The 23,360-nt window shown below is 55.0% G+C and overlaps 7 protein-coding genes across 7 annotated transcripts; 4 read left to right on the top strand and 3 right to left on the bottom strand.

Annotated features, from left to right (window-relative positions):
• Positions 1-239: 239 nt before the first annotated feature.
• Positions 240-3,915, top strand: KVR01_013841 (uncharacterized protein). Its single transcript, XM_044793658.1, has 5 exons — positions 240-1,975; positions 2,045-2,317; positions 2,379-2,595; positions 2,662-3,335; positions 3,432-3,915. The coding sequence occupies exons 1-5, from the start codon at positions 1,571-1,573 to the stop codon at positions 3,513-3,515; spliced, it is 1,653 nt and encodes a 550-aa protein (XP_044637185.1). The 5' UTR covers positions 240-1,570; the 3' UTR covers positions 3,516-3,915.
• Positions 3,916-7,680: 3,765 nt separating this feature from the next.
• KVR01_013828 (membrane insertase OXA1) lies at positions 7,681-9,537 on the bottom strand. Its single transcript, XM_044790931.1, has 3 exons — positions 9,423-9,537; positions 8,488-9,357; positions 7,681-8,416 (listed from the first exon to the last, which is right to left on the bottom strand). Exons 1-3 carry the CDS (start codon positions 9,477-9,479, stop codon positions 7,892-7,894), a joined length of 1,452 nt encoding a protein of 483 aa, XP_044637172.1. The 5' UTR covers positions 9,480-9,537; the 3' UTR covers positions 7,681-7,891.
• A 367-nt stretch (positions 9,538-9,904) lies between these two features.
• On the bottom strand, positions 9,905-11,570 carry KVR01_013851 (uncharacterized protein). Its single transcript, XM_044781709.1, has 3 exons — positions 11,225-11,570; positions 10,598-11,076; positions 9,905-10,525 (listed from the first exon to the last, which is right to left on the bottom strand). Exons 2-3 carry the CDS (start codon positions 10,868-10,870, stop codon positions 10,418-10,420), a joined length of 381 nt encoding a protein of 126 aa, XP_044637195.1. The 5' UTR covers positions 10,871-11,076; positions 11,225-11,570; the 3' UTR covers positions 9,905-10,417.
• Positions 11,571-12,014: 444 nt separating this feature from the next.
• KVR01_013823 (protein phosphatase regulator SHP1) lies at positions 12,015-13,431 on the top strand (the record flags this gene model as incomplete). Its single annotated transcript, XM_044781278.1, has 3 exons — positions 12,015-12,077; positions 12,151-12,584; positions 12,663-13,431. The coding sequence occupies 3 exons, from the start codon at positions 12,015-12,017 to the stop codon at positions 13,429-13,431; spliced, it is 1,266 nt and encodes a 421-aa protein (XP_044637167.1).
• A 1,183-nt stretch (positions 13,432-14,614) lies between these two features.
• On the bottom strand, positions 14,615-16,257 carry KVR01_013850 (Rag GTPase GTR1; the record flags this gene model as incomplete). The annotated part of the gene is made up of 2 exons (XM_044783035.1): positions 14,615-15,656; positions 15,899-16,257. 2 exons carry the CDS (start codon positions 16,255-16,257, stop codon positions 14,615-14,617), a joined length of 1,401 nt encoding a protein of 466 aa, XP_044637194.1.
• A 3,664-nt stretch (positions 16,258-19,921) lies between these two features.
• KVR01_013839 (uncharacterized protein) lies at positions 19,922-20,812 on the top strand (the record flags this gene model as incomplete). The annotated part of the gene is made up of 2 exons (XM_044782706.1): positions 19,922-20,681; positions 20,739-20,812. The coding sequence occupies 2 exons, from the start codon at positions 19,922-19,924 to the stop codon at positions 20,810-20,812; spliced, it is 834 nt and encodes a 277-aa protein (XP_044637183.1).
• Positions 20,813-21,436: 624 nt separating this feature from the next.
• On the top strand, positions 21,437-23,115 carry KVR01_013838 (uncharacterized protein). Its single transcript, XM_044789916.1, has one exon. The coding sequence runs from the start codon at positions 21,798-21,800 to the stop codon at positions 22,581-22,583; it is 786 nt and encodes a 261-aa protein (XP_044637182.1). The 5' UTR covers positions 21,437-21,797; the 3' UTR covers positions 22,584-23,115.
• The last annotated feature ends 245 nt before the right edge of the window (positions 23,116-23,360 follow it).

Genomic DNA, 23,360 nt, shown 5'->3' with positions numbered 1-23,360 from the left:
AGGTACTCCGTACTGTTTTGTTACTCGTGTGTAATCTTTTGTCCCGTGCGGGTGCCACAGTAGCCCGCCGAGTACTATGTAGTAGTAGGACAGCATGCAGCAGTACATGGCTACTCGAGTGTGTAGGTACGTACTCAATGCAGACTAGGTGCCCCGTCCCTTGTGCCTGTGCCTGTGCCTGTGCCCGTGCTCTGGTGTGCTTCTGGCCGATGTGTTCGTCTTGTCCCATTTCATATAAACCTCGAGCTGCCGGACCTGGCCCTACCTTCGCGCATCGCCGTAGACCCTTCCTTTCATTGGGACTCGGCATCTTTTTGTTCGTCTCCTCCCATCTGCTTGTGCTTGGTACGGTACGTGAACGAACGTGTGCACACGCGATACTGGTCGACCCTGTGCGTCCCATTCATACCCTATCGTCCCATTCACACCTCATCCTCCCTTTCTTCTCTTCACCTTTGCGCCCAGCCTTGCTTCTCCCAAACCGTCTGGTCCACCCCATCCCTCCGCCCGTCATCCACTTGTGCAACAACACACGGGCTTAATATTCTTCCCGTGCGCCTGTTCTGCCTTCTGCCTTGCCCTGTCTCGCATCTTATGACGTCGGGTTCTCCGGGGACAACTGTGCCTCATCAGACTCTGAGGTGGTCATCACAGCTAATCAAACTGTATCTCCGTCCACAGACAGTAACGTCGCTGCGGGAAACCACCGGCTCTCATCTAATCTCATCTCGGTCTCCTCTCGACTGACGTCGGCTCGCACTATCCGACTGATTTTATTTTCCCCGTGCCCTTTGGGACCTCCTTGCTTCTACGGTCCTTGTTCCTTCATCTTTCGAATTGCCTTCGACCACCTCCCGCTCGCCATCAACAACAGCCTCTGTGGCCTTGTTGACCACTCACCCTTCTCACGCGCAGAAGCATCGGAGGTTTTCCTGATTTGGTTCGACTAAACTGGATTGGCTTTTTCACGCCACTACGATTCCAACGAGAAAAGACGAGACGAAATCTGGCCATCCTCCTCGCTGTCGAGTCAATTGTCCCCAATTGGCTTTGTCTTTCCGGTCCCGTCCAACCGCAGCCTCCTCCCGCACCGTGAGAGGGAGCTTGAAGCAGAGTTTTGCCTCGCTGTCTGGACCCCCGAGGATCCCAAGACCGACGTCACAGCTGCCGAAGTTCGACCTCGAGAAGCGTCCAGGAAACAGCCGAGCTCCCCCTGAAGCTGTGCAACTGTTGGCTGGTCGCGCACCAGGAGGATTTGAGGCGACCCACCCAACCAACCCCGGCTTAGGGCAGCCCAGTCGCTGCTTGCTGCTGCTGCTCGCTGCACTCAGGCTCAATAAGCCCGTCAGCACTACCTCGGGCCGTTTCGCGAGCTCTCGACCCCTCCTCGAGCTCCTGATCATCACCACAGGGACCCACCTGCTCGCGTCCCTAGCCCGCCCCGCCTTCCGAAGTCCCCCCGTTCCTCAGGTGGACCCTGTCCTTGTGCCTTGCGCATCTCTGGGCCATTCCAAAACAGCACCGGACCGTGCTAATACGGTACTCGTGCCATACCGCCGATCCCGCCAACATGGGTATCTTCTCCAGAAAAGACAAGTCCGCCAGGGGCATCACATCCAAGCCATCCCTCACAACCGTGCAATCCCAAGTCAGCCTCGATTCAGGGAGCTCCAGCATCAAGTCCCCAGCGGGCACCTTCAGCTCGCGGGCCCTGAATCGCAGCTCTGCCGGCACAAACAACACCTCGGCGCCAAACACGCCGCTGTCGCCCTTTTCCCCACAGGTCCCCAAGATCGACCTCCCGAAGCCCCCAGACCCGGAGCTCGACCCTGCTGGCTACCTCAGGAACCTGGCCGCAGTGAGGGAGAGGTCCAGGGTCATAACCACCAAGGCTGTCAAGAATGAGCTCAAACATTTCGATGTGGACATGCGAAAGTTCCCCGAGGTGGTGAGCTTCGTTTCTAGCATCATCAGGGTATGCATGCAGCCACACCACACCACACCACACGTAGTAATTGTTCACGCGGCTGACAAGGCTCAACAGAGAGACTACGACGCGCCATTCACATCCATCCCCGCGCACGGCAGGCACCAGCACTTCTGTGTGGGCGGCCGGGATCGGATCGCACACCTGCTCTCAACATGGGAGAACGTGGACAGCACTGAGAAGTGCCGGCGCCTGATCGATTTGTTCCTGGTTAGTGTTCTGCTGGATGCCGGTGCAGGCACACAGTGGAGCTACAAGAGCACCGAGAATGGGCGCATCTACAGGAGATCCGAGGGCCTTGCAATCGCAAGCCTGGAGATGTTCAAGACGGTAGGCTGCTATCCTGATCCTAGGACTTGACGACTCCCATGGATTCTAACACGCTTCGCAGGGAATGTTCTCGGGCGACAAGACAAGCAAATACCAAGTCGACAAGGATGGGCTGCGCAGCCTGACTCTCGAACAGGTGGCCAAGGGCCTGCAGTCGAAACCCGGCAACGAGATGGCAGGCCTCGAGGGGCGCACTGAGCTCCTCATCAGGCTCGCAGACGCACTCGACTCCAACAAGGAGTTCTTTGGCGAGAACGGCCGCCCTGGCAACATGCTTGGTGAGCACGAATGAGCCTTGTCACATGGCTTCTTTCACATGGACGCGCGCTAACCCGGGCCCTCAGACTACCTCCTAACCCACCCCTCCACACAAGCCTCGTCGATGCCCATCGTGCCGCTACCGACGCTCTGGAACGTCCTCATGTCAGGATTAGCGCCCATCTGGCCCCAATCGCGCACGGCCATCAATGGTATCTCGCTAGGCGACGCCTGGCCATGCTCCTCCATGCCCCAGCCCGCCACGGCCACGTCGCCGACCAGCGGCGGCCCGAGCTTCAGCCCGTTCCCCAACACGTCCTCCGGCGGCGGCCGCTCCGGGTCCGCAGCAGCCTGGGAGTCCATCCTGCCGTTCCATAAGCTGACGCAGTGGCTCACCTACTCGCTGATGCAGCCCATGCAGCAGCTCATGAAGATCCACTTTGCCGGCCAGGAGCTCCTCACCGGCCTGCCCGAGTACAGGAACGGCGGCCTGTTCGTCGACCTGGGCGTCCTGACGCTCAAGCCCGACGACATGGAGAGGGGCCTGCAGAACTACAAGGACTACTGCGTCAGGACTGGTGACCCCGGCATCGAGGTCGCCCCCATGTTCGAGCCCAGCGATGACCTCGTGGTGGAGTGGCGCGGTGTCACAGTCGGCCTCCTGGACCGGTTATGCGTAGAAGTCAACCAGTCGCTCAAGTCCGAGCTTGCGGGCAACGAGTTGACATTACCCCAGATGCTGGAAGCTGGAAGCTGGAAGGTGAGATCATCTCCCCCAAAACAATCCTAGCTCACTGGACAATAATGAGCTTCTTCTGCCATAAGTAGACCTTTGTACTGACATCTCGCGTGACAGGGTGGCCGTGAAATTGCCGAGATCAACCGGCCGAACACGAAGGAGCCGCCAATCCTCATTGACAGCGACGGCACGGTGTTCTAGTGGTGCGCCACCGCCTGTTTGTTTCCAATCTAGAGAGAAGAGAGAGAGAGAGAGAGAGAGAGGTCGATGACCAAGCATGGATCGAGTCTTATCGAATATACCCCAATGGTTTTTTCCCCTTTTCCTCGAGACGGGAGTTGGGCAAGGGAAGGGTAAAATGGAAACGACCTGTACGAAAAAAAAAGATTCGCCTAATGTCAGCGGGGTTCATTTTGGGTTTTTGTTTCTGTGTGGGATATTGTGTTGGGTTTTTATTCAGAGAAATCACTTTTGTAGTACAGTACGTAGCGCAGATGCGTGGCCAACGCTTCAGATGCATGCGTTGGCTTAAAGAGCGCGCGTTTTGCGCACATGGGCGGCCCGACAGTGGGCTTGGACAAATTCAATTCAATGGAACACGAGTGGGAGTACAATCGATGGATTAGTCTGTGTCACAAGTGATCTCCTCAGGCAGGAGTCAAGTGTTGCCTTGTTCGGCACCCAAGCACTTGGTCTTCTCTCGAGCTCGGCCGGGGTCGACTCTCGGTGAGTCTGCTCATAAGGCGCCCCCGACGTACGATTGATGAGAACGGCAGGCTTGCGAAAGCAAACCTCTCTGGGTCCAAGGCCCTCCCCTTATGGGCATTTTCCAGGGCCTCTTGAACCTTGTCCAGACAGACAGCCGACTGACCCATAATAGTGGTGATCACAAAAGCATTTTCAAACCCCGCTCTGCTTGAAGAACAAGCCGGCATATCACTCACAAAAGCGAGACCCCGTCAGCTGCTGGGCGCAGGTGGCAACGGTCAAGCCCAGCGTCCTCCGCAGGTCGGGGCCCCTGAAGCAGTCCAGCCAGGCAGGTACGAGCGCAGGACCCCGCCGCCGAGGGCCTCTGTGTCCGTCTCATATGCCCTCTGCTGCTCGTGCGTCCAGGATGGTGTTCTGGATGATGGCATGCTCGGCGTCGACGTCGTATGCCTACACGCCACCGTGCACGCGGTGAAGGGGTGGCTTTGCCCTTGTCGTCGAGGCGGCTTCGGGCGGGGAAAGTACATACGCTTTGTGATATATCAGCGGATGGAAACTGTGGCTCTCAGTTGGCACAGGGGAAAAAAAAGAGAGGGAAGAAAAGAGAGGGGAAAAAGAACGAGGACAGGATTGGGCGCCACTCACCCGGCGTGTCAGGAAGCCAGAGGAATACCGGCAGCATGATCCCCAGAAAAGCCCACCGCGCCAAAATGGGCACCCGGAAATCCAACAGGTTCGACTCCTGGATGAAATTGCCAAACAGGTCCAGAATCCATAGACGAGGACAGTGGCCCCGGCGGATATTCGCAGGCGACCACTCGGAAATATAAAGGGCAAGCGTGCCTTGGGCTGAATGGAGCTATCACCATACCCGGGGACCAGGATCTAGCATGCTCTGGTCTAGTCCCGCCAGTCGCCGCGCGAAAAGGTCTCGATGAACAGCGAGCCAGCCAGGATTGGCCCAAAGGACGCAAAAACTGATGCTTTGACCCATCCTGTCTGAGATGGGGAGAACCAGCATCTCCGGGCCCGATGAGCTGGCCCAGCGACTGCACCGCGCCCCAGAAGGCAGGCGGTGCATCTGGCTTCTAGGCGCCCTGCCATCGGCCCTGGGCGTTGTGGAAGCCAAAGTGTTGGATGATGCCTTGTATTGGGATTGCGTTTCCTAGGGGGGTTGCGGTGGCCATATGATAGAATGAAACGGAGAGGGATGAACATGGAAAGAGAAACGGCGAACTACCTAGGTATAATTAATATCTATTTACTGACCTAACCATGCAGTTTAATCTAATAAGCATCGGCAGACGCAGCAATAAGAGCAGGTTGCAGACGAGGAAAACGTGTGTCTTATGCTAGCAGGCTCCTCTCGTCCTCATGTGGTGAAAGGGATGCAGTTCTACGTCTTACCCTTTTGAACTTCCTCAGCGTTTGCCGGATACCCACATGTGCAGACCATCGTGGCCCAATTCAAGAACCACATTGTCCTGACCAATCTCAATATGCTTGACGGGTGGGTGTGCCTGGGGATCCTGAGGCTTTGTTGCCATAATTGCAACAAGTCCTTATGAGAAATCAGTAACGAGCCTACATGGACATCAGAAGGAGAGCAACGCACAGATTACAATCCATGAAACAAGCTGAGATTAATATCCAGTGGCCGCACAGATGGAAACAAAGGCTTGAAGCATTGAACACCATGACCAAAAGTCTTGGATTCGGTGCCATTCATAAAACGACTTACAAAAAGAATACACAACCCCCCCCCCTAGGGATACCACCAGAGATGAGCACATCTCGGCACTTGTGCTACTACCTGAGAGGTACGTATGGCTATGTGGGCCCGGAACGAACGCTAGAAGCCTAATATCGAAAGATGGATGATAGGATACGAATTCTCTTCGCTGACAAGTCAATGAACCATTTGGCAGGCGGCAGATCTTTCATACATGGCTGTCAAAAGAAGTTACCCAGGGACGATTCAAACGACCGCTGTCTACGGTCTGGGAGGTCGACATGAGAAGATTCGGGCTCAACCCTCGGTCTGGGCACTACCTAGAATACTTTTTAACTGTGTGAAGGGACCCTACGCCTTTTGGGATGCATACGGGTTCAGAACGAAATAAGCTCAACAAAAAGGTGGCTAGCGACGATGATATCGTTCCAGCTTGGCAGTCCTACAATCACCGTCTACACCACCAGACGTATAATGTGTTTGAGTGCATGACCGATAGTAGGAGTGTGATTAGGGCTTATATCGCTAGAGGCTAGTATGCAGAGAGGCTCGGGGGACCCAGAGGCTCCAATATCTGTGGCGACCAACTGATCTTTCTCGCCAGCTGGAGTGCAACGGTGAGGTGTTGAGGGCTACTGACATGTCGTGGGAGTGATCTGAAGGCCCCAGTTGCTCTACCCAACCTCGGGGTGGATATTTACAAGTGCGAGGTATTTGATACGACTGTGTATGATCTCCCCTGGTCCATAGCTACCTCCGTTTCGCCTTCGAAGGGCTAGGTTGAAGATACTGGCTTCTCTTCTGCAGAAACTCATTGCCCCAGATGTGGCCCCGGTAACGCAGATCATGGAGGCTGGGTCCAAAGAACTCATCACTACACCAAAAGGAGAGAAGGCGCTGAATTTCGGTCACAACCTCGTCGGCTAGCTGAAGATAATGGTCGATAACCCGGGAAATAACGGCAACACACTCGTCATTCAAAGGCATGGTGGGTTTCTTGAGCACGTTGAACTCGGAACTAGGCTCTTGAGAACAGCGAGGCTGAGAATGTTTCCATTTTGAGGGCAAATAGAAGGGCTATGAGTGGAGACTCTCGTGGTACAGATTCAAGTATGCCATGTTCTTATGTCTTGGTACCTTCAGTCCATGAATGAACACCTTGAATGCAGATATGCGGAAATCACGGGATACCTAGGTACGACCAACTGTCCCGGTCCGATTTCAAAACAGTCGTCATCTCCTCAGACCTTCGTCGCAGGGCACTTTCACTTGTTCCCGAGCTTCCATCAACCATCTTCACGAGAACACCGTCTGGTCGATGCGAGGCAGCTTTGTCTCAGTGCCGACCGACTGCCCGTAGCGAAACGAGCGACTGGGCTGGACAGGCGACATCCTGAGGTTCGCACCAACAGCTAGTCACATCTTTGATACCGCGGCCTTCCTCGACGGATGGCCACAAGATCTGGAAGCCGAGCAGAAGCAAACGAGGCGCGGTGCTGGTGATCGTCCCCAAGATTCCGATCCCACCAAGGCACCCTGAGAACCGGCCCATAGCCGTATGGGCCGACTGCTCCCATGGGACCTGTACAAGTCCTCCGGCGACATGGCAGTACTCGAAAGGCAATTCGAGAGCGTGACGATGCGACTGGACCACGGCGTCCCCCGTAGCCAGGCCACAGCCCGACGGACCTGCTCAACCTCGGTGTGTGATATATAGGCGAAGGTCAATCTCTTGATGAAGGCAGTGTACAAACCAACGCAGAGTATACCAAATTGCCCTCTCAGATAGCTTGACGGTCTTTTCATACACAGACCAAGGACGAACAAGCAGACCTCGACCTTTGATTGCTGTACGAGCGGGAAAACTTGGCCGTTGGCCCCGAACTCGCATCGATGTCTCGTAATTATCTCTTGGGCATGTCCGTGTGATGTTGTACAATAGATTTTGGAGTATGGTTTTCTACATATGTAGGCAGTGTTGCCGTCGCTCCGGTCTGCTGCCGAGATTTCTTCCTCTGATCTTATAGCGGCAGGTGTCAAGATCTGGTGGCGATCCTACCCGCCATCACCTCTCGGGGCTATGCGTAAGGCTCCCAAGCTTGTGCTGTCTTGAGTCTGAATTCACTTCTGCAAACGCCTACTTCCTCTCGTGTCTCATAGCCTCCTTCCTAGCCGCCTCACGCCTCCTGAGGAACTGCTCGTGCTCCTGCTGGAGTCTCTTCTTCTCGTAATCGACAGCGGTCTTCTGCGTGCTCTTCTGCGCGTTGTTCTCGTTCCGCTTATTTATCTTTTCCTTGATGCCACCCCACGCCTCCTTGAACGCCTTAACGGGATTGTCCGTTCCTGTAGGGGCCTCTGTGGCAGTAGTGTTGATAGTACGGGGAGCCTGGTACTGCATCGATCCAGGGGAGCCAGCGCCGGGGACCGGGCCGCCGCTCGCGTTATGCTTCAACTCCTCTAGGGGCGGAAGTCCAGCGGCCTTGCGGATCCAGCCGACGTGGAACAAAGTTGTCTGGAGATATTGGAAGATGGCGGTGACGGCGAAGTACAACTGCACGGCGGCGCCCATCTTGTAAGTGATGATGAAACTGACAGGGCCAAGAACGAACGGCACGATCTTCATAAAGCCTGCTTGTTGGGCGCTCATGTATGGGATTCCGCGCTATTATGGGCCATCTGTGTTAGATTGACAATTTCAACCCAACCAGGGGGACAAGAGAACTCGGGACGTACCTGAATGCTGAGATACATCATGACGGAGCTGACAAGCGGCAGTATCATATAGGGGTCAGGGGCCGTCAAGTCTGTGAACCAGAGTGCTCCCGCAGTTTCGAGGCCCGGCACAGGCAGGTTAACCATACCGGTGCACAGCCTGAACATGCCGAAGGCGATGGGCATCTGCAGCATGGGCACGAACGTCTTCCAGGTCTTTACGCCATGGCGCTCGCGTATCATGTTCATCTGCATGCGTAGCTGCATCATCTCGGCCTGGGTCATGGTGACCCCGCCTGCTATTGCCAGCGTGAACTTTTCCTGGAGCGAGTTGAACAGCGGGTCCTTGCGCAACTTGTTCATCTTTACGCTCTCCTGCTGGGCAACCAAGGAGGGCTGTGCCAGGAGGAGACGCACGATTGCTGCGAAGCCGACGATGGATGCCCACCAGGGAAGACCGCCCCATATGTGAAGGTGCTCGACGATCCATTGGCTGAAGGCTGTCGGGCCCCAGCCATAGTCGAGGCCGAGGTTGTGAAGGTAGCCGATGGTTTCGGGGGTGTTGAGGAGAGATGCGCCGAGATCGAGATCCCCGAGAGAGGAGAAGTCGGAGGGAAAGTCGGAAGGAGTCGAGGAGGCGGCCGACTCTGCCGGTGAAGGGGCAGAGCCAGAGCCAGTGGAGGCGAAGCGGGCCTGTCGTGTCGACGAGAAGAGGATGGACTGGGAGGAGAGGATGGTGGCAGCGCCTATTCTGCTCCCGGAGGAGATGCTGGCCGGGTAGGCGCCATGCAGTAGCCTGCCATTGGCCTTGAGAGTCGTCCCAAACTGCCGTGTGCTGGCGACTGAGATGGCCTGTCGCGGTAATGAGCGACCTGGAGCCCTCGAGAATATCTGCGCAACGCTCGTCAGCTCCACGCCCACGCCGTCTGGCACACGGAATGCTGGCCCGCACGCACCTGATTCTGGAACGAGAGACCCGGGCTGAGCCGCGCGATACCCCTACTTGGAATCATGGCGATCTCTGGAGCTCTGTCGAACTCTGCTGAGCAAGTGTCGCGCACGGGAATCGCGAAACGATGATGTTCGTTAAATTTTGGACTGTCCCGGGCCCAGGCCGGCACATCGGGTTCCCGGCCGGCAACAGCAGTGGTTCCCGTGTCGGGGTCGACCACTGGACGGTCTGGATAGGTACCTAGGTACCTGAGTACTCGTTCCTGGTCTCAACTCGCCCCAAAAGACCTTACTTGAGTATCTGTACTCTGGCAGATGAGCGAGAACATGGGGAAATCCTGTTTGTGTTCTTGTTTCTTTCTATTTTCAACCCAAATATTTCTTGCGTCATGATCAGGTACCCACCGTCACATGAAGTACAACGCAGTAAGTGGCCGGGGGCTCCAGACGACCATACCTCTGAGCTGCCTGCAGCAGCAAGAACAGTGCGATTTGATGTTAGCATAACGCAAGGCATAGTGCCTCGGGGGCGAAGGCTTAGTTCAAGCACCTGCGCAAGATTCTTGGCTTGGTTTCAATGAGCAATTGGTGACCCGCTGTTTCCCCCCGGGATGATCAATCGCCTCTATATGTAGACCTCTAGACCTGTTGGATATGCAAAGCTGGACCAAGGCAACTCGCCACATGCCATCAGGTATATCCTCCACCACGCGTGACAGCTTGAAGCGTATGTACAAAGAATCGAGATCCTCGAGACACTCCTCGTACGATAGATATCACTGGCATGGCCACCTCTGCTTCTTCACATGCTTCGTCTAGGTCTTGCCGCCGCCGCTTGCACTGCCGTCACTGCCAGGCCAGCGTGTCGCCGTCCTCGTATGCCCAAGAGCTGCCCACACCCCAGGCGGGTGCCCGGCCCCAGCTCGCAAAATCCACGCTCCGAACCTAGTCATCTTGCCTGCTAGTGTCTCGGGTTGAAGCTGTCCTGGTGGTCTGCTAGTCACTCGAGGCTGGTGAGGTCGTCGAGACCAGGCTGGGTGTTTGGCCTGTCGCGGACCTCAATGCCGGGACCGGCAGGGTGTTGTTGCCTCCTTGACAGTGGGAAGACCTTGACAAACGGACATACTGTTAGCCACGGCATTCCAGAGCGGAGGAGACCTTTCCAAGCTCAGAGACGTACCCTTGTGCCGCTCCATCCTAACCTGAAAGCTGCCTCGTGTGCAAAGAGCTCGCCGAAGCCGAGCATCATGCCGTTGATGAACGGCAGGAAGAGGTTGATCGCGGCGCCGCGAATGATACCAAAAAGGGTCGGCGGCTGGTACAGGACCAGCGGGGGGGAATTTGTCGACGGCGGTGACGTGGAGATATCCTCGCCTGCTGAGTACTGCTCGCTGTCGGAGCGGATGGTGACGCCGGACTCGGCCATTGGGTTCGAGGGTTCTTCTGACGCCATTGTGAGGGGGATTTCGAGAACAGGCGAGCGCCGACAGGTCGAACGTGGCCAGTGCTGTAGCGAGGACGGCCGAGATGAGGCAGGCTTGTGTTTTCGCTAGTGTGCCGTGTGGGCGAGGCTGATCTCGAATTCGAGGTCCTGGAGGGCAAGCGGTGTCGTTGGTGTCGATGCTTCACACGCTCTCTGTGTCGGCGGCCGACCTTGGACTGGGGCAGCGGGTCAGCAGCCAGGCGTTCTGGGGGGACTGGGGCGTGTGACGCCCGCCTGGCCGCCTGAGAGCCAGTGAGCTCCGATGGGGACCTGGCAAGCCTGGCCCTAGCTCCCAGCCATGTAACGCTTTGTGCCGATACGTACCTGTTGCTAGTTGACACGATGGGATAGAGCGGGTAACGGAGTTGCATGACGGGTTAGATATTGTTTTCTACGAGCCGATGAAGCATCTGGCAATTTGTCACACCAAACAGCGTGGCATTGTCTACATGCAAGCTGTTGTGTTGCTTCAAACCATCAGCATGCACAGGATGCAAGAGAGTATCTCCGAAGTGTCTTGCAAATAGAGGTACCGGCAGATATGCCCAGGTACCGAGGCACACAAGGGGGGCTTGTCTGGTCTGCCCTCTGGGATAGGAAAAGGCAAGAGCAGGGAGAAAGAAGAAAAAGACATTTCTGAAAGTCCTGGTTCAGGGAAGCTGAAAGAGATAAACACGCCCTCCCGCAGCACTCAGGTGCCTGAGTACTTGGTACTTTGCAAGCTGCTCGGCCACTTATTGTTAGGCAGACTATGAGCTTCGTCATAGTGGGGCGCTTGCCGCCACGGACGAACGTTTGGGGTTGATGGCGGGGTGGTGCTCGCAGAAGTCCAGCTGCCTGCGGGCCAGCCACAGGGTCTCTACAGCATCAACCAAGCTCTGGAACTTTCTCTAGGTACTTTGTCGGCGGCAGCTTGATTGCCACTCTCACTTTGCCCTTCACAATCTTCCATACTTCCCAACCAACCTTCTCATCAGAGTGTCTACGCCCAAGCCGTTGCTCAGGCAAGCACAGAGTTGGAAAGGAAGCGTCCTCGACACTTCGCCCGGACCAACGACCCTGTGCCAGCACCGGAGCCGGCTATTACTCCTGGCCATCCACAACAATCAGCAACATGGCAGACCACGACGAGATTGTCATGCAGTTCTGCGAGCTGACCGGCTCCAGTGCCGATCGTGTGCGTGCAGAACGGTGGTGCCCTTGACTGGCGATGACGAATCACTCCGAGACTGACCTTGATCCTTGAACAGGCTGCGCAGTACCTTGAGGCCAGCAGTTGGAACATTTCCGCCGCCGTCAGTTCCTACTTCGCCGACGATGAGGACGAGTCTGCTCCTAGTTCAAGCCGGCCTTCTCAGCCTGCGCCAGAACCCGCGTACAGCGGCCCCAGAACTCTCGACGGCCGACCTGCCCCTCAATCCGCCCTTGCCTCCTCCAGCTCCGCCTCAAAGAAACCCGCCAAGAAGAAGGGTCTCGCCACCTTGAGCTCGCTTGGTGGTGGAGGAGGTGGCCACGACCACGATGACGACGACGACGACGAAGAGGAGGACGACACAGCTGACCGCAGAGGACCTAGAGATCTGTTTGCTGGCGGTGAGAAGTCGGGCCTCGCTGTTCAAGACCCTGGACGGAACCCCGCAGACCCTCAGAATGTCATCAAGGACATTCTCGCAAAGGCAAAAGCGTACGTCCCGCACACCTTCACTATGCGGGCTCCTCATCTTCTCGAACTTAAGCATAAATACTGACAACCAATATGCAGAAACGCCAAGCGTGCCCCCAGCAGTGACGAGGACGTCCCCGGCCCATCCCAGTCGTCCAACTTCCGAGGAGCTGGAACCACGGTGGGTGGCGAGGGCACCGAGTCCCGAACCATCCCAGACCCAGCTGGCGCGCATGCTCCTTCGCGAAGCGCCGAGGAACTCCCTGTGGTGACACGCACTCTTCATCTCTGGCGCGACGGCTTCTCTATCGAAGATGGACCTCTGCGCCGCTATGACGACCCCGAGCATGCCATGGACCTGCAGATGATCCGAACGGGCCGCGCACCTCTTCATCTGATGGAGGTAGAGCATGGCCAGCGATGTGACGTCCGCCTCCAGCAGCACGAGGAGGACTGGCACCAGCTGCCGCGCATCTACAAGCCCTTCGGAGGACAAGGACGCCGGCTGGGGAGCCCGGTCCCCGGCGATGGCAACGCAGCACCAGCCTCGGTGCTGACCCCCGCTGCTCCTGCGATCAGCGCCCCTGCTGGCTCGCCTGCCGCGCTGGCAGATGTTGATCCCAACCAGCCCAGCGTTGCCATTCGATTCCAGATGCCCGACGGCTCAAGGCTGCCCGCCCGCTTCAACCTGACCCACACGGTCGGCGACCTCTACCAGTTCGCCCGCAGCGCGTCGGCTGAGACCCGCGTTCGCGCTTTCACCGTCCAGTCGACTTTCCCGACCAAGGAGTACACAGACCACAGCCAGCTGTTGGGAGAGGTTGACGCTTTCAAGCGGGGTGGTATTGCCGTGGTCAAGTGGGCTTAGGTAGCAGAGGCAGTGTGGGGTCGAATGAGGACGAAAAAAGCAGCGGAACAGGCAGCATGATGAGCAATGCCGGCGTTATGGCGTGAAAACATTGGCACGGCTCATTGGTTTTGTCTCATAGACACGGGAGACTAGGAAGAGAGATGCAAGTCTTGAGCTTGTCATGTGTGCGGCCTCTCGACACTGGACTCGCTCTTAATGCTTTGGCTTTGGTCCCGATCTTGTTCCCCATTTCATAAACCGCCAACACAAAACCTGCCGTTGAAGCATTCAGTGGCCTTAGCTACGTAGACCTTGAGCCGCACCATTTACTGTGGTAGAGGGATCCCATCACACGAGACCGGTTAATGCTTACTTTGGGCACATGTAGCCCTGGCCGTTGCTTCCCTGGAGTTTGGTCTCCCTCAACGCTGCCGCAACAGGTGAACGCGAGTCAAAGTTAAGGTCAAATTCAGGTGTCACATTTGCTCATTAGTAATGAGCACAAAGGTGAAGAGCCAACGCACGATTCAATCAATTAAAACCTAGTAACTAACTAGGTAGTCAAGCGGCCCCGTGGTCCTGTTTGCCCACCCGTCCGTCCTCAGCGTGAAAGCCTGGAGGACAGGGCCCATAAAGCATCCCATACAAGTACAAGTACAATGCTCTGTCTACCATGCCTCCGTTCCCCTCGTCCAATGCAAAGTCGGCCGATCTCGAGTACTAGGTGAGGTGATGCAGAGGGTCAAGTGAAGAAAGAAGATCTCAAATGCGCAGCCCGGTGAAAACAAAGCCTGCAAAGTCCTTTGTCACTGTGTCATAGTCGGTTCTGTTGCGACGCCGCAGAGGCGAAACGACGCGTATCCGTGGTGGCGTCCTTCGCAAAGTAGGAGGAGAGGCTGAGCCGAAGAGAGGTGGTTTGGATCTGTGCAGATTACTGAAACGTGGGAACCCGTCAACGCCGATTTCGTGTTGGGTGCTCAATGAAAAGGCAAAAACACTGGGGTATCGTTAGGATTTCCGGCCAACTGAGAAAATGCCACGCCATGCAATGAGAAGAAATGTGACCCGATTTTCGACCTAATGGTGGTCGTTCGGGATCGTCGTCAGATCGTAAGGGGGTGGGTGGGTGCGATGTACAGTACAGTGCTCGTGATGATGGAGACTGTAGAAGGAGGGTGAGTGACGTAGGTAAGCTGTGCTCTCAGGCAGCAGGGGCGGTAGATGGGCCGCTGGGCTGCTGCGCGCCGAAGTCGCGGTCGTCGTCCTGGGCGTGTGCTTGCTCGTCACCGCTGATTTCCAGACCGGCCATGCCTGCAGAGACTCCCTTAGTGTCACTGCCCTTAGCAGAACCAACGGCGGAGCCCTTAGCATCCTTGGCCGGTGGCGCGTCGAGCCGCTCGAAGTACGATGACGCGATCCGAGCGTTGAGCTTCGCGGCATTGAGGCGCGCCTCGCCAGGCGGGAGTACAAGCTGGATGTAGGTGTTGGTGGTGAAGGTCATGATGACGAAGTGGAAGAGGGTGCCGAGCCTGATCTCCATCTCCTTGAACTGGTCTGAGTTGCGCGAGGTGCCGGTCCACGAGGCGAGCCGGTTCTTGAAAGTCTTCATGAAGTTGGAGAGCCGCTCCTCGCGGTCCTTGTGCGGGTTGCGCGCGCCCTCCTCGGACTGCCAGGAAGAGACGACGAGAAACGAGGTGCGCTCGTACAGGAGGATCTCCTCGGCCTCGATAGCCTTGCCCAGGGCGCCCAGCTCCTGCTCGATTAAGGAAAGGTTGGGGACGAGGTCGTGGATGATAGAGGACCAAGCCTTGTAGAGAGACTGGTCCCAGATGGACGTGGCGAAGGGCTGGATGTCCAGCCGGGCAGGACCGACCAGGCCGGCAATGTTCTGCAGGGCCTCAGAGGTCTTGCTACGGACGAGACGGACGCGCTCGTTGAAGACCGACTCCTTCATGTTCGGCATGATGAGGTCCATCTTGTGGACCAGGACGAAGACCTTCGCAGCCGGGGAGTACTGGGCGAGTGCGGAGACGATGGACACGTAAGTAGCGAGGTCCCGATCGACATCACGACTCTCGATGTCGAAGACGTAGATGAGCACGCCGACATGGCTGAAGACGTGCGCGCGCTGCTGGTTGATGTAGTTCTCCATGAAGGCCTCTTGGCCTCCACAGTCCCACAGGTTCAGGGTCAGGTTGCCGAGGAACTTGACGTGCGACAGGTCGACGTCAATCGTCGCGCCGCTGTACGAGTCGACCAGTCAGCAGTGACTCATCGCAAGTGAGGGGCACGCGAAGCGATCTCAAATTGAGATTGCAAAACACAAAACAAGCGGCATTATGGGCAAGAATTGTGTGAGTTTTGTGCAAGGTACGGTCGCAGGCGCGAACTTGAGTGAGAACAGTGGTTGCCAAGGTGAAATGAGGCAAGGAGACGGTAAAAATAGAGTGAGGGCAGAGCGAGATTGAGAGTCTTGAATACTTACAGGCGCCTGGTGTCGACAGCCAGGAAGTTTGAGAAGATGATACTTCTCATGCTGCTCTTTCCAGAGCCACTCTTGCCCATCAGCAAGACCTTCCTCTTCTTCGCCTTCTTGAGCTGCTCCGACGGCGGAGACAGCGACGCCGCGGCGGCGACGGCGGGAGCGGGGGAGTCCATTTCAAAAGGGAAAATGTCCTCCTCGGACTCGTAGGAGGCGACGGACGGCGCGGGGGTCGAGGGTGAGGGCGAGGGCGGCGGCGGCGACGGCGACGGCGACGGCGAGGTGTTTAGGCGGCTGGTAAGAGGGTTGACGCCCTCTACCAAGGTGGGAAACTCCCACTCTAGCCTTCGACGTGAAGGCATTGTGGCGGTGGTGGTGGTGGTGCGTGCCAGAAGGTGAACCGTGCGCGGGACGGCTGTGGCGCAGGAAGTAGTTCAAGTTGGTGACAAAAGGTACAAGGGGGTTGTACCTTGTGTGGCAAAGGCAGCAGCTAAGCTAGCCTCCTCACCTACCTGGATACCTACTTAAGTAGGTACTTAAGTACCTAGGCACATCCATACAGCTGCCTTCTTCATCATCACATCTCCCCATTGATGCAACTGGACTCTGGTTTATGCATCTTCACCTGCTTTGAATGGGCTCTATACTTTACGAGGGGTTTTATCTAGTTCAGCTCTGCTTTAGAGAACAAGTCAAATGCTAATGAGAGCAGGATCGTCGTCAATGTGACACTGGGACAGGTAGTTAAAGCGATGTATTCTTGCTCGACATCAGGACAATTGAGCAGTTCGACCAGATTTATTTCATTCGAATACAGAAGGTAAAACTAGACGAGAACTTCTCTGCATTAAGAATGACCAGGAACAGCGTTTGGCCTAAACAAACGATTCCAGGGCTCCATTTCCATTGCATCTGCCTTGCTCCAGCATTCGGTCTTCCATCACCTCTTCCATAGGGTGGTGAGCACCAGTGACGTCTACAGGTGCGCCTCGGCCGATTCCTGAGCATGTTGCTCATTCGTAAGCGAGTTGTAGAGATACTTTCCCTCCTCAGCCAGCCGCGCGCAATTGCCGTCCCTACATTCTCAATGGCAATACCTAGGTATGATGCCCCGAAGGCTTGGCTCTCTATAGCACCAATGCTACTCTTCCTGAAAATTGCCTTCTCCCTGGTGACACCAACGGTGACTAGCCTTCACATGAGAAGCAGCAAAACATGACCCGGTTGTATTATCAGAGCAGAATGTCCCTCAGGCTGTAGAATGTCTGACAGAAAAGAAACGAAGCGGCGAAGGCGTCTCTTGTAACAGCCGGGCCAGGTTGTGGTTGCTTCAGACTTATAGTGACCTCGAGCATACAGGAAGCCCAGAATTATTAGTTTCAGGTTCACTGCTTAACAAAGTCATAACCTCTGTCGGCTCACATACTGAGGAGCTGCTCGAGGGCCTTGTTACACTCATATGTTAAGTTGTCTGCCTTGGACTGTCGCTCCTTGACCGCGAAAACGCCCAGGTGCGCTCTCCCTCGCATTTATTCAGCTGGTTTGATTAATTAGTCGGCGTTATAAGGCGTGTGTCAAGTCGCCTGGGTAATATAGTAACTGACCCGTGGCAAGTAGGGCGGGCGCTAACTACCTACTTACCGTACCGGTGCCTGCAGGCAGCCCGCAAGAGTTGCGGGGGCCCACAAGGCTTACCTCATTTTTAAGACATATCCTCAGCGCAAGACTTACGGTAACCACAAGGGTTGCCCTTCCGTAAGACTTAGAGGATTAAGGTGTAAAAGTCACGTAATCAATTTTTTAAGGAGAGAAGTACGTACCAGATAGGTAAGGCAGTCACAAAGAGGCAGTCACAAAGAAGAGGGAGACGAAGACAAAGACAAAGATAAAGGCAAAGGTGAAGGCAAAGGCGAAGACAAAACAACTTAAAGAACAAAAAAAAACCCTCAAAATCACTCCAAAAGAAGAATCCTTCTCGGCCATCCTCCACACCTAGGCAGGTAAAACAACTCTTAGATCACCAAAATCTTCTCACATAACTTCTACACCTTAATTCTCTAACTCTTACGGAAGGGGATTACTCTTGCAATAGGCGCAAGTCTTGCGGTATACGCAACGCTTGCAGAGGGCCGCAATGCTTGCGGATCCCCCCTATTTACCAGTACGGTAGGTACACTGTCATGCAATTCAACCCCAGCCAGTTTGATTGCATCAATTGATGCTTTGACCGCCGGTCGTGCCGACTACCAACATCGCCTTTACTACCTAGGTAGGTGGTGTTGACCCGGGAGCTCTTGCATCTAGCTATGATTATGAACTTATTGTCTGAGGGTGAATTGGGATCGTGTGATGCTGTGAATAGGAAGGCGCAGGCGCAGGTATACTCAAAGCCTGCAGGATTACTGAGCCGCGGTTGGTTCGGTCGATGTATAGTCCTCAGTTCCGGTTTCAATATGAAGCTTGAGTGAACTGTGAGCGGAAGCTAGAGACACCTATTCCCAAGTACTGGTATTGTGGAAAATAATCTCAGAATCCGGGTAGCACACTATACTCACGTTTAAATAACCCTACACAACAGAGCATCAGATTTCCCTCATTCAACAATGTTCGCAAGCAAGCTTGGATATCTGCCATTGTGGATGATTAGTGTAAGCGAGCGTGTCAGATTTGATGACAGCACCTGAAGGGGATCAATTAATAGAACAAGACAACTCAGAGCTATGGGATGGGATGGGATTTCGGATGAGAGAGATGACATTAAACATGGAATAATGCCGATATTTGGAAGCGAACGAGCAATGCATATGTCGAGAAAACAAAATTGTGTTTGGGGTGCAACGAATCCAATTGTCCGTAATGCAGTTGTTGCTTCACTTGCCAGAATGAATTTCAGAAGGAGCTGCCTGACTCTATATACCTAAGCAAGTCGTTTCGGTCTTAATCCGTATACATCCCAAGTTGTAGAGATTGGATATTTACACCCACCAAAACGGAGGGTATACCCAAGCCCCAAGGGATAACCTCTCACAGGATAACCTCTTATGGGATAACCTCCTTTTGGATAACCTCCTATAGGAAAATATCTTGTAGGATAAACTCATGAGATAATTACTTGTGGCTTAATGCTCAACTAAGCACTTTGATCTCCGAGTTCCCTGGTATGGGTGTATCATCCGTTTTGGTGGGTGCGAATCCTCGATCTCTATTTAAAACTGGGAGAGAACGAAAACAAAGACGCAATGCCGACGACAGTGTAAGAGGTACGTGGAAGAGCGTGATTACATCCACTCAGAATCTTTTGATTTCTATCTCGGGAAATTGACTCTTACGTTCGCCTCTTGACATACCTTCTGCTGGCATGTCAGGTCGTCGGCGACTGGGCGCGAGTAGGCTTGGACGCCCAGCGCCTTCGCCCGTAGCTTCGCGAGTCTTTCAGAAGCGCAATTTGCAGCGCAGGCTCTATCGTACACATGATTCCAAAAGCTGCACTGACTCTTTCGCTGTGCGGTTTCATCCTTAGCATCTTATGGAGCCAGCACATTTAGGTAGATCAGTCCACGAGTGCTCATGGGCTCGCTACAATTCCCACCTCCGTAAGACAGTATCTGACTTCTTCTTGGATTTAATTTAGGCTGGAAAACGTCGCACACTTCGGTTTCCTGTATCTGGATACATTCGCAGCGGAATGAAAGGGTCTGTTTGACCGTCCCCAATGGCAGCAAGTGGCACTGAGACGGGTGTCTCCCGATGTCGTATGACGGGCAACGGCAACTTCGTACGTGATCAATTATTCACACGAAATTTAATATTGGATGACGGGAATGATGTGCTTTGCGAGTTTCTGTTTGTCACTTTCAGCTGTGACCGTGTTCACTTTGGGTTTTATAACCTCGCCAGGGCGCTGCCCAGGTGCAACCGACTATGTCCCGTTCCTCTAGTTAAAACTTTTCAGACATACAGTGGCGAACCCAGATTTACACGAAAGGCGAGAATCCTTGTCTTTCGCGCTTCGTGATCTTTGCAATTATGCTGTTGTTATTGTTCGCATGCCTCTTTGGCACAGCTTTCCCCCACATGATCCTCTCCTATCCCCCGGCCCTACGGTGGAGAGGCAACCCATATTCCGGAAACGACGCTGACTACTCTCTCACAAACCCTTTGAAACAAGATGGATCAGACTATCCGTGCAAGGGTAGTCTCAAGCTTCTGGGGACACCAGAGGGAATGCCGGTCGCCAACTGGATAGCCGGACAGACCTACAACATGACACTCGAAGGAGGGTCTACGCACGACGGAGGTTCCTGCCAGGCTGCCATATCAACAGATGCTGGAGCAACATTTCACGTCATTCATTCTTGGGAAGGCGGCTGCCCAGTCAGCGGCGCAGCATCCAGCTCATTTTCCTTCACGCTGCCCTCTGACACCACCTCGTCAAATCAGGCCGTGTTCGCCTGGACGTGGTTCAACAAGATAGGAAACCGGGAGATGTACATGAACTGTGCCGTGGTAACTATATCAGGTGGGCAAGCGGGAACACAACCGACTTCCTTTGCTGATAGGCCCGGTATTTTCGTCGCCAACATCAACGGCTGCAAGAACACAGAGGGAGTTGATACTAAGTTTCCTTCCCCGGGTCCGGATGTTTCCGTCAATGACCCTGCTGCTCAAATCCCTGCAGGACCTGCTTGTACCAGCCCGATTGTCTCGAGTACGCAGAGCGCATCCTCGAGTGTCTCGGGTGCACCAAGAATTTCGCCGAACGCGTCCACGAGTTACAGTCTCAAACGTATGTCATCCCCAAGCCCGGCGACTTCTTAGATGGCATGCTAACATTCACAAATAGTCAGCGTAGGTTTACAAGTCGGTTTGAGTTTGATGCTTAGTTCTCCTTTGGTTCGCCTACTCGCACTCGTCTAATCTCCTATCAGGGCCCCACTCGACTCGCTTGACCCGACCAAATCATCATACCACTTCCGCTGCGGCGGTCAGTTTGGATGACTTCGACAATGGCAAAATGTACCGCAGAACATGGCTGCAAGCGTGCATAAAAAGGAAGAAAAATTCACAGTAGAGACTGCGATTCAGCATGTTCGAAACGGTGAGGCCACGCCGACAATTAGCAAGTCACGGTCTTGTGGGATAGGCAGTTTTCAATATATTTGGGTGTGATCACAAATCAGATTCGTTGGCGGTCCCTTGTGTTCATGTTGGTCATGCTCAAACTTGTTGGTTCGCCAATGCCAGTGCTGTTGGTTGAATGTTGGTCGAATGTTGGCCGTTAGAACCAACACTCGTATCTGTACGGCACGGACGACTCGCGGACACGGACTGAGTTTCTACAATCTAGTAAGCTCTGATCGCCGCCCTTCGTGAGGGGGGGGAGGGCTTCTGGATCCCTAGAGGCCCCATGGCTGGGTGTGATCGCGGGCCGCTCCTGCAGGAGCTAGTGAGACTCCGACAGGTCAGGCGTTGGCTCTTGTCAAGGTCACTTTTCACTTTCTTGTCTTATATCATGCAACAAGAGCCCTTGCAGGTGTACATGTACCACTGGCCATTCCTGTCGGCAATCGAGACAGGATCTCGACAGCCAGTGCTTACCGTCGCAAAGCAGATTTCCACATGAATCACTCCCGCCTCCCAATCACGACCCCAGCTTTCTGCTGTGTATCACTCCATCTATTGGCAGGGGGGTTGTAGGCGGGGTTGTCCAGCATGCACTTTAATGTGCGGTACATGGGAGAAAAAGACTTTTTCGACCCCTGGGTTTGGCCCCTCTCCAGACCGTACAACTTTGGCGCACAATATTAATAGAGGGTAGATAGCCAGACATCTGATTTCACATGGACGTTTTGCCTTGTCCCCCCCTCTAACCCATGTTCCCACCCATTGTGCCGCGTAAGAAATGGATCGCAAACGAGCAAATGATGCCGTGCTCTTGGTCACCGGCGCCTGGCACGTCCCGAGTCACTATCGCAAACTGATCGACAGCCTCGAGTCGAGAGGCATCCGGACTGTCTGCCCCACTCTCCCAACAAACAACAACGCCGTGCCCCCCAACAAGACCTTTGAGGACGACGTCCGGCTCATCCGGGACCTCGCGGCGTCTGAGGCTGCAAAGGGCACCCGCCTCACCGTCGTCGCCCACTCTTACGGCGGCGCCGTGTCAACCGCCGCCCTGGGCGAGCTGGCCTTCCCTGTGGATAGTGATGGTGACACAGTCAAGGGCGGGGTCGTGGACCTCCTCTACGTGACCACATGTCCCCCCAGCGAGGGCCAGTCCATGGCGAGCATATTCGGCGGCGTGTTGCCTCCGATGTTTCACCCGCAGCCCGACGGTACGCTGCAGATGGACAACCCAGAGTATTTCTTCTACAACGACCTGTCACCCGAGGAGACCAAGAAGGCGGTGGGGATGCTCGTGGCCCACCAGGTGGAGGCCCAGTTCGCCCCCGTCAACTGTGCGCCCGGCATGGCGGCCTTCAGGACGATCCCCACAAGCTACCTGGTCTGCGAGGGCGACACCGCCATGCTGCCCCAGTTCCAGGAGATGGCTATTGAGAAGCTGAGAGGTGAGGGGGTTGATGTCCGGGTTTTCCGGTGCAATGGGGGGCACAATGCGTTCATGAGCGTGCCTGAGGAAGTCACCGAGGTCATTCTCAAAGTGCTGAAGTCTCGGCGAGGGCCCTGAGACCCGGAGAGGTGTCACGAATCTGGATACGCGGTCCATTCCTTAATATGACAGAGCGAGTGTAATGTACGGAGATTCTACAGTATCTCAATCCAACAGACGGGCCTGCCTTGATGGAAACATTCATTCTCCACGTGGCCGCCCACAATTGCTCTTCCGTACACAATCCGAAGGCTGCATTCCAAGGTTCAGATTTGAACAGCTAGTCACATCTCGATATCTAGGAGCAGCTCTCCCAAGGTCCGTCTCAACATTTCCGTAGCGGTCTGGGCGCCGGAATTGGCACTATTTAACCTGCATGGAGCTAACTCTGCACCATTATCGGATAATCATGCAACATCACTTCAGAAATCGTGCGTGCTGCGTGTCAGCCAACCTTCGCTTGCTCAAGCGACCGCTTTCCGGTCAGACAGACGGGACAATATGACTTGTGTCACCGTGTCACCGCTGTGGGCCATCCAGTAGTGTTTGGTCGTTTGTTACCGAAACCTGATCGCAAAATAGCACTGCATGCATGCACTGAAACATAAACCGAGATTTGGAGTATTAATTAGCCGTCAGGAGACGCGGTGCGTATCTCCATTGCGGAGCGCGTGCTCGATTCTATTCATAGGCGGTCCTTTGGTAACTCTTTCGGCTCCAAGCACACTGATTTAGAATCGACCGATGGCATGGGCTGCCTCTCAATCCCGAGCTGGAATCCAAGGCTATGCTACCTAGGCAACCTTTACACAATCATTCGGGGGGATTTCGTGACTACCTAGGTACGGCGATCTT

Source organism: Diaporthe batatas (assembly GCF_019321695.1).
Source record: "Diaporthe batatas strain CRI 302-4 chromosome Unknown Contig00034, whole genome shotgun sequence".
Classification (NCBI taxonomy): Eukaryota; Fungi; Ascomycota; class Sordariomycetes; order Diaporthales; family Diaporthaceae; genus Diaporthe; species Diaporthe batatas.
This window is presented reverse-complemented; position numbering and strand designations above follow the sequence as displayed.

Bases quoted from the DNA above. Each gene is read 5' to 3' on its own strand.
- KVR01_013851 (XM_044781709.1), bottom strand. From the start codon at position 10,870: ATGGCGTCAGAAGAACCCTCGAACCCAATGGCCGAGTCCGGCGTCACC. The intron at 10,526-10,597 runs GTACGTCTCTGA...CCGTTTGTCAAG, and splicing joins TAGGATGGAGCGGCACAAGG to GTCTTCCCACTGTCAAGGAG.
- KVR01_013838 (XM_044789916.1), top strand. From the start codon at position 21,798: ATGGATCGCAAACGAGCAAATGATGCCGTGCTCTTGGTCACCGGCGCC.
- KVR01_013841 (XM_044793658.1), top strand. From the start codon at position 1,571: ATGGGTATCTTCTCCAGAAAAGACAAGTCCGCCAGGGGCATCACATCC. The intron at 2,318-2,378 runs GTAGGCTGCTAT...CACGCTTCGCAG, and splicing joins GCCTGGAGATGTTCAAGACG to GGAATGTTCTCGGGCGACAA. The intron at 2,596-2,661 runs GTGAGCACGAAT...CCGGGCCCTCAG, and splicing joins CCGCCCTGGCAACATGCTTG to ACTACCTCCTAACCCACCCC.
- KVR01_013828 (XM_044790931.1), bottom strand. From the start codon at position 9,479: ATGATTCCAAGTAGGGGTATCGCGCGGCTCAGCCCGGGTCTCTCGTTC. The intron at 9,358-9,422 runs GTGCGTGCGGGC...AGCGTTGCGCAG, and splicing joins GTCTCTCGTTCCAGAATCAG to ATATTCTCGAGGGCTCCAGG. The intron at 8,417-8,487 runs GTACGTCCCGAG...GGCCCATAATAG, and splicing joins TGATGTATCTCAGCATTCAG to CGCGGAATCCCATACATGAG.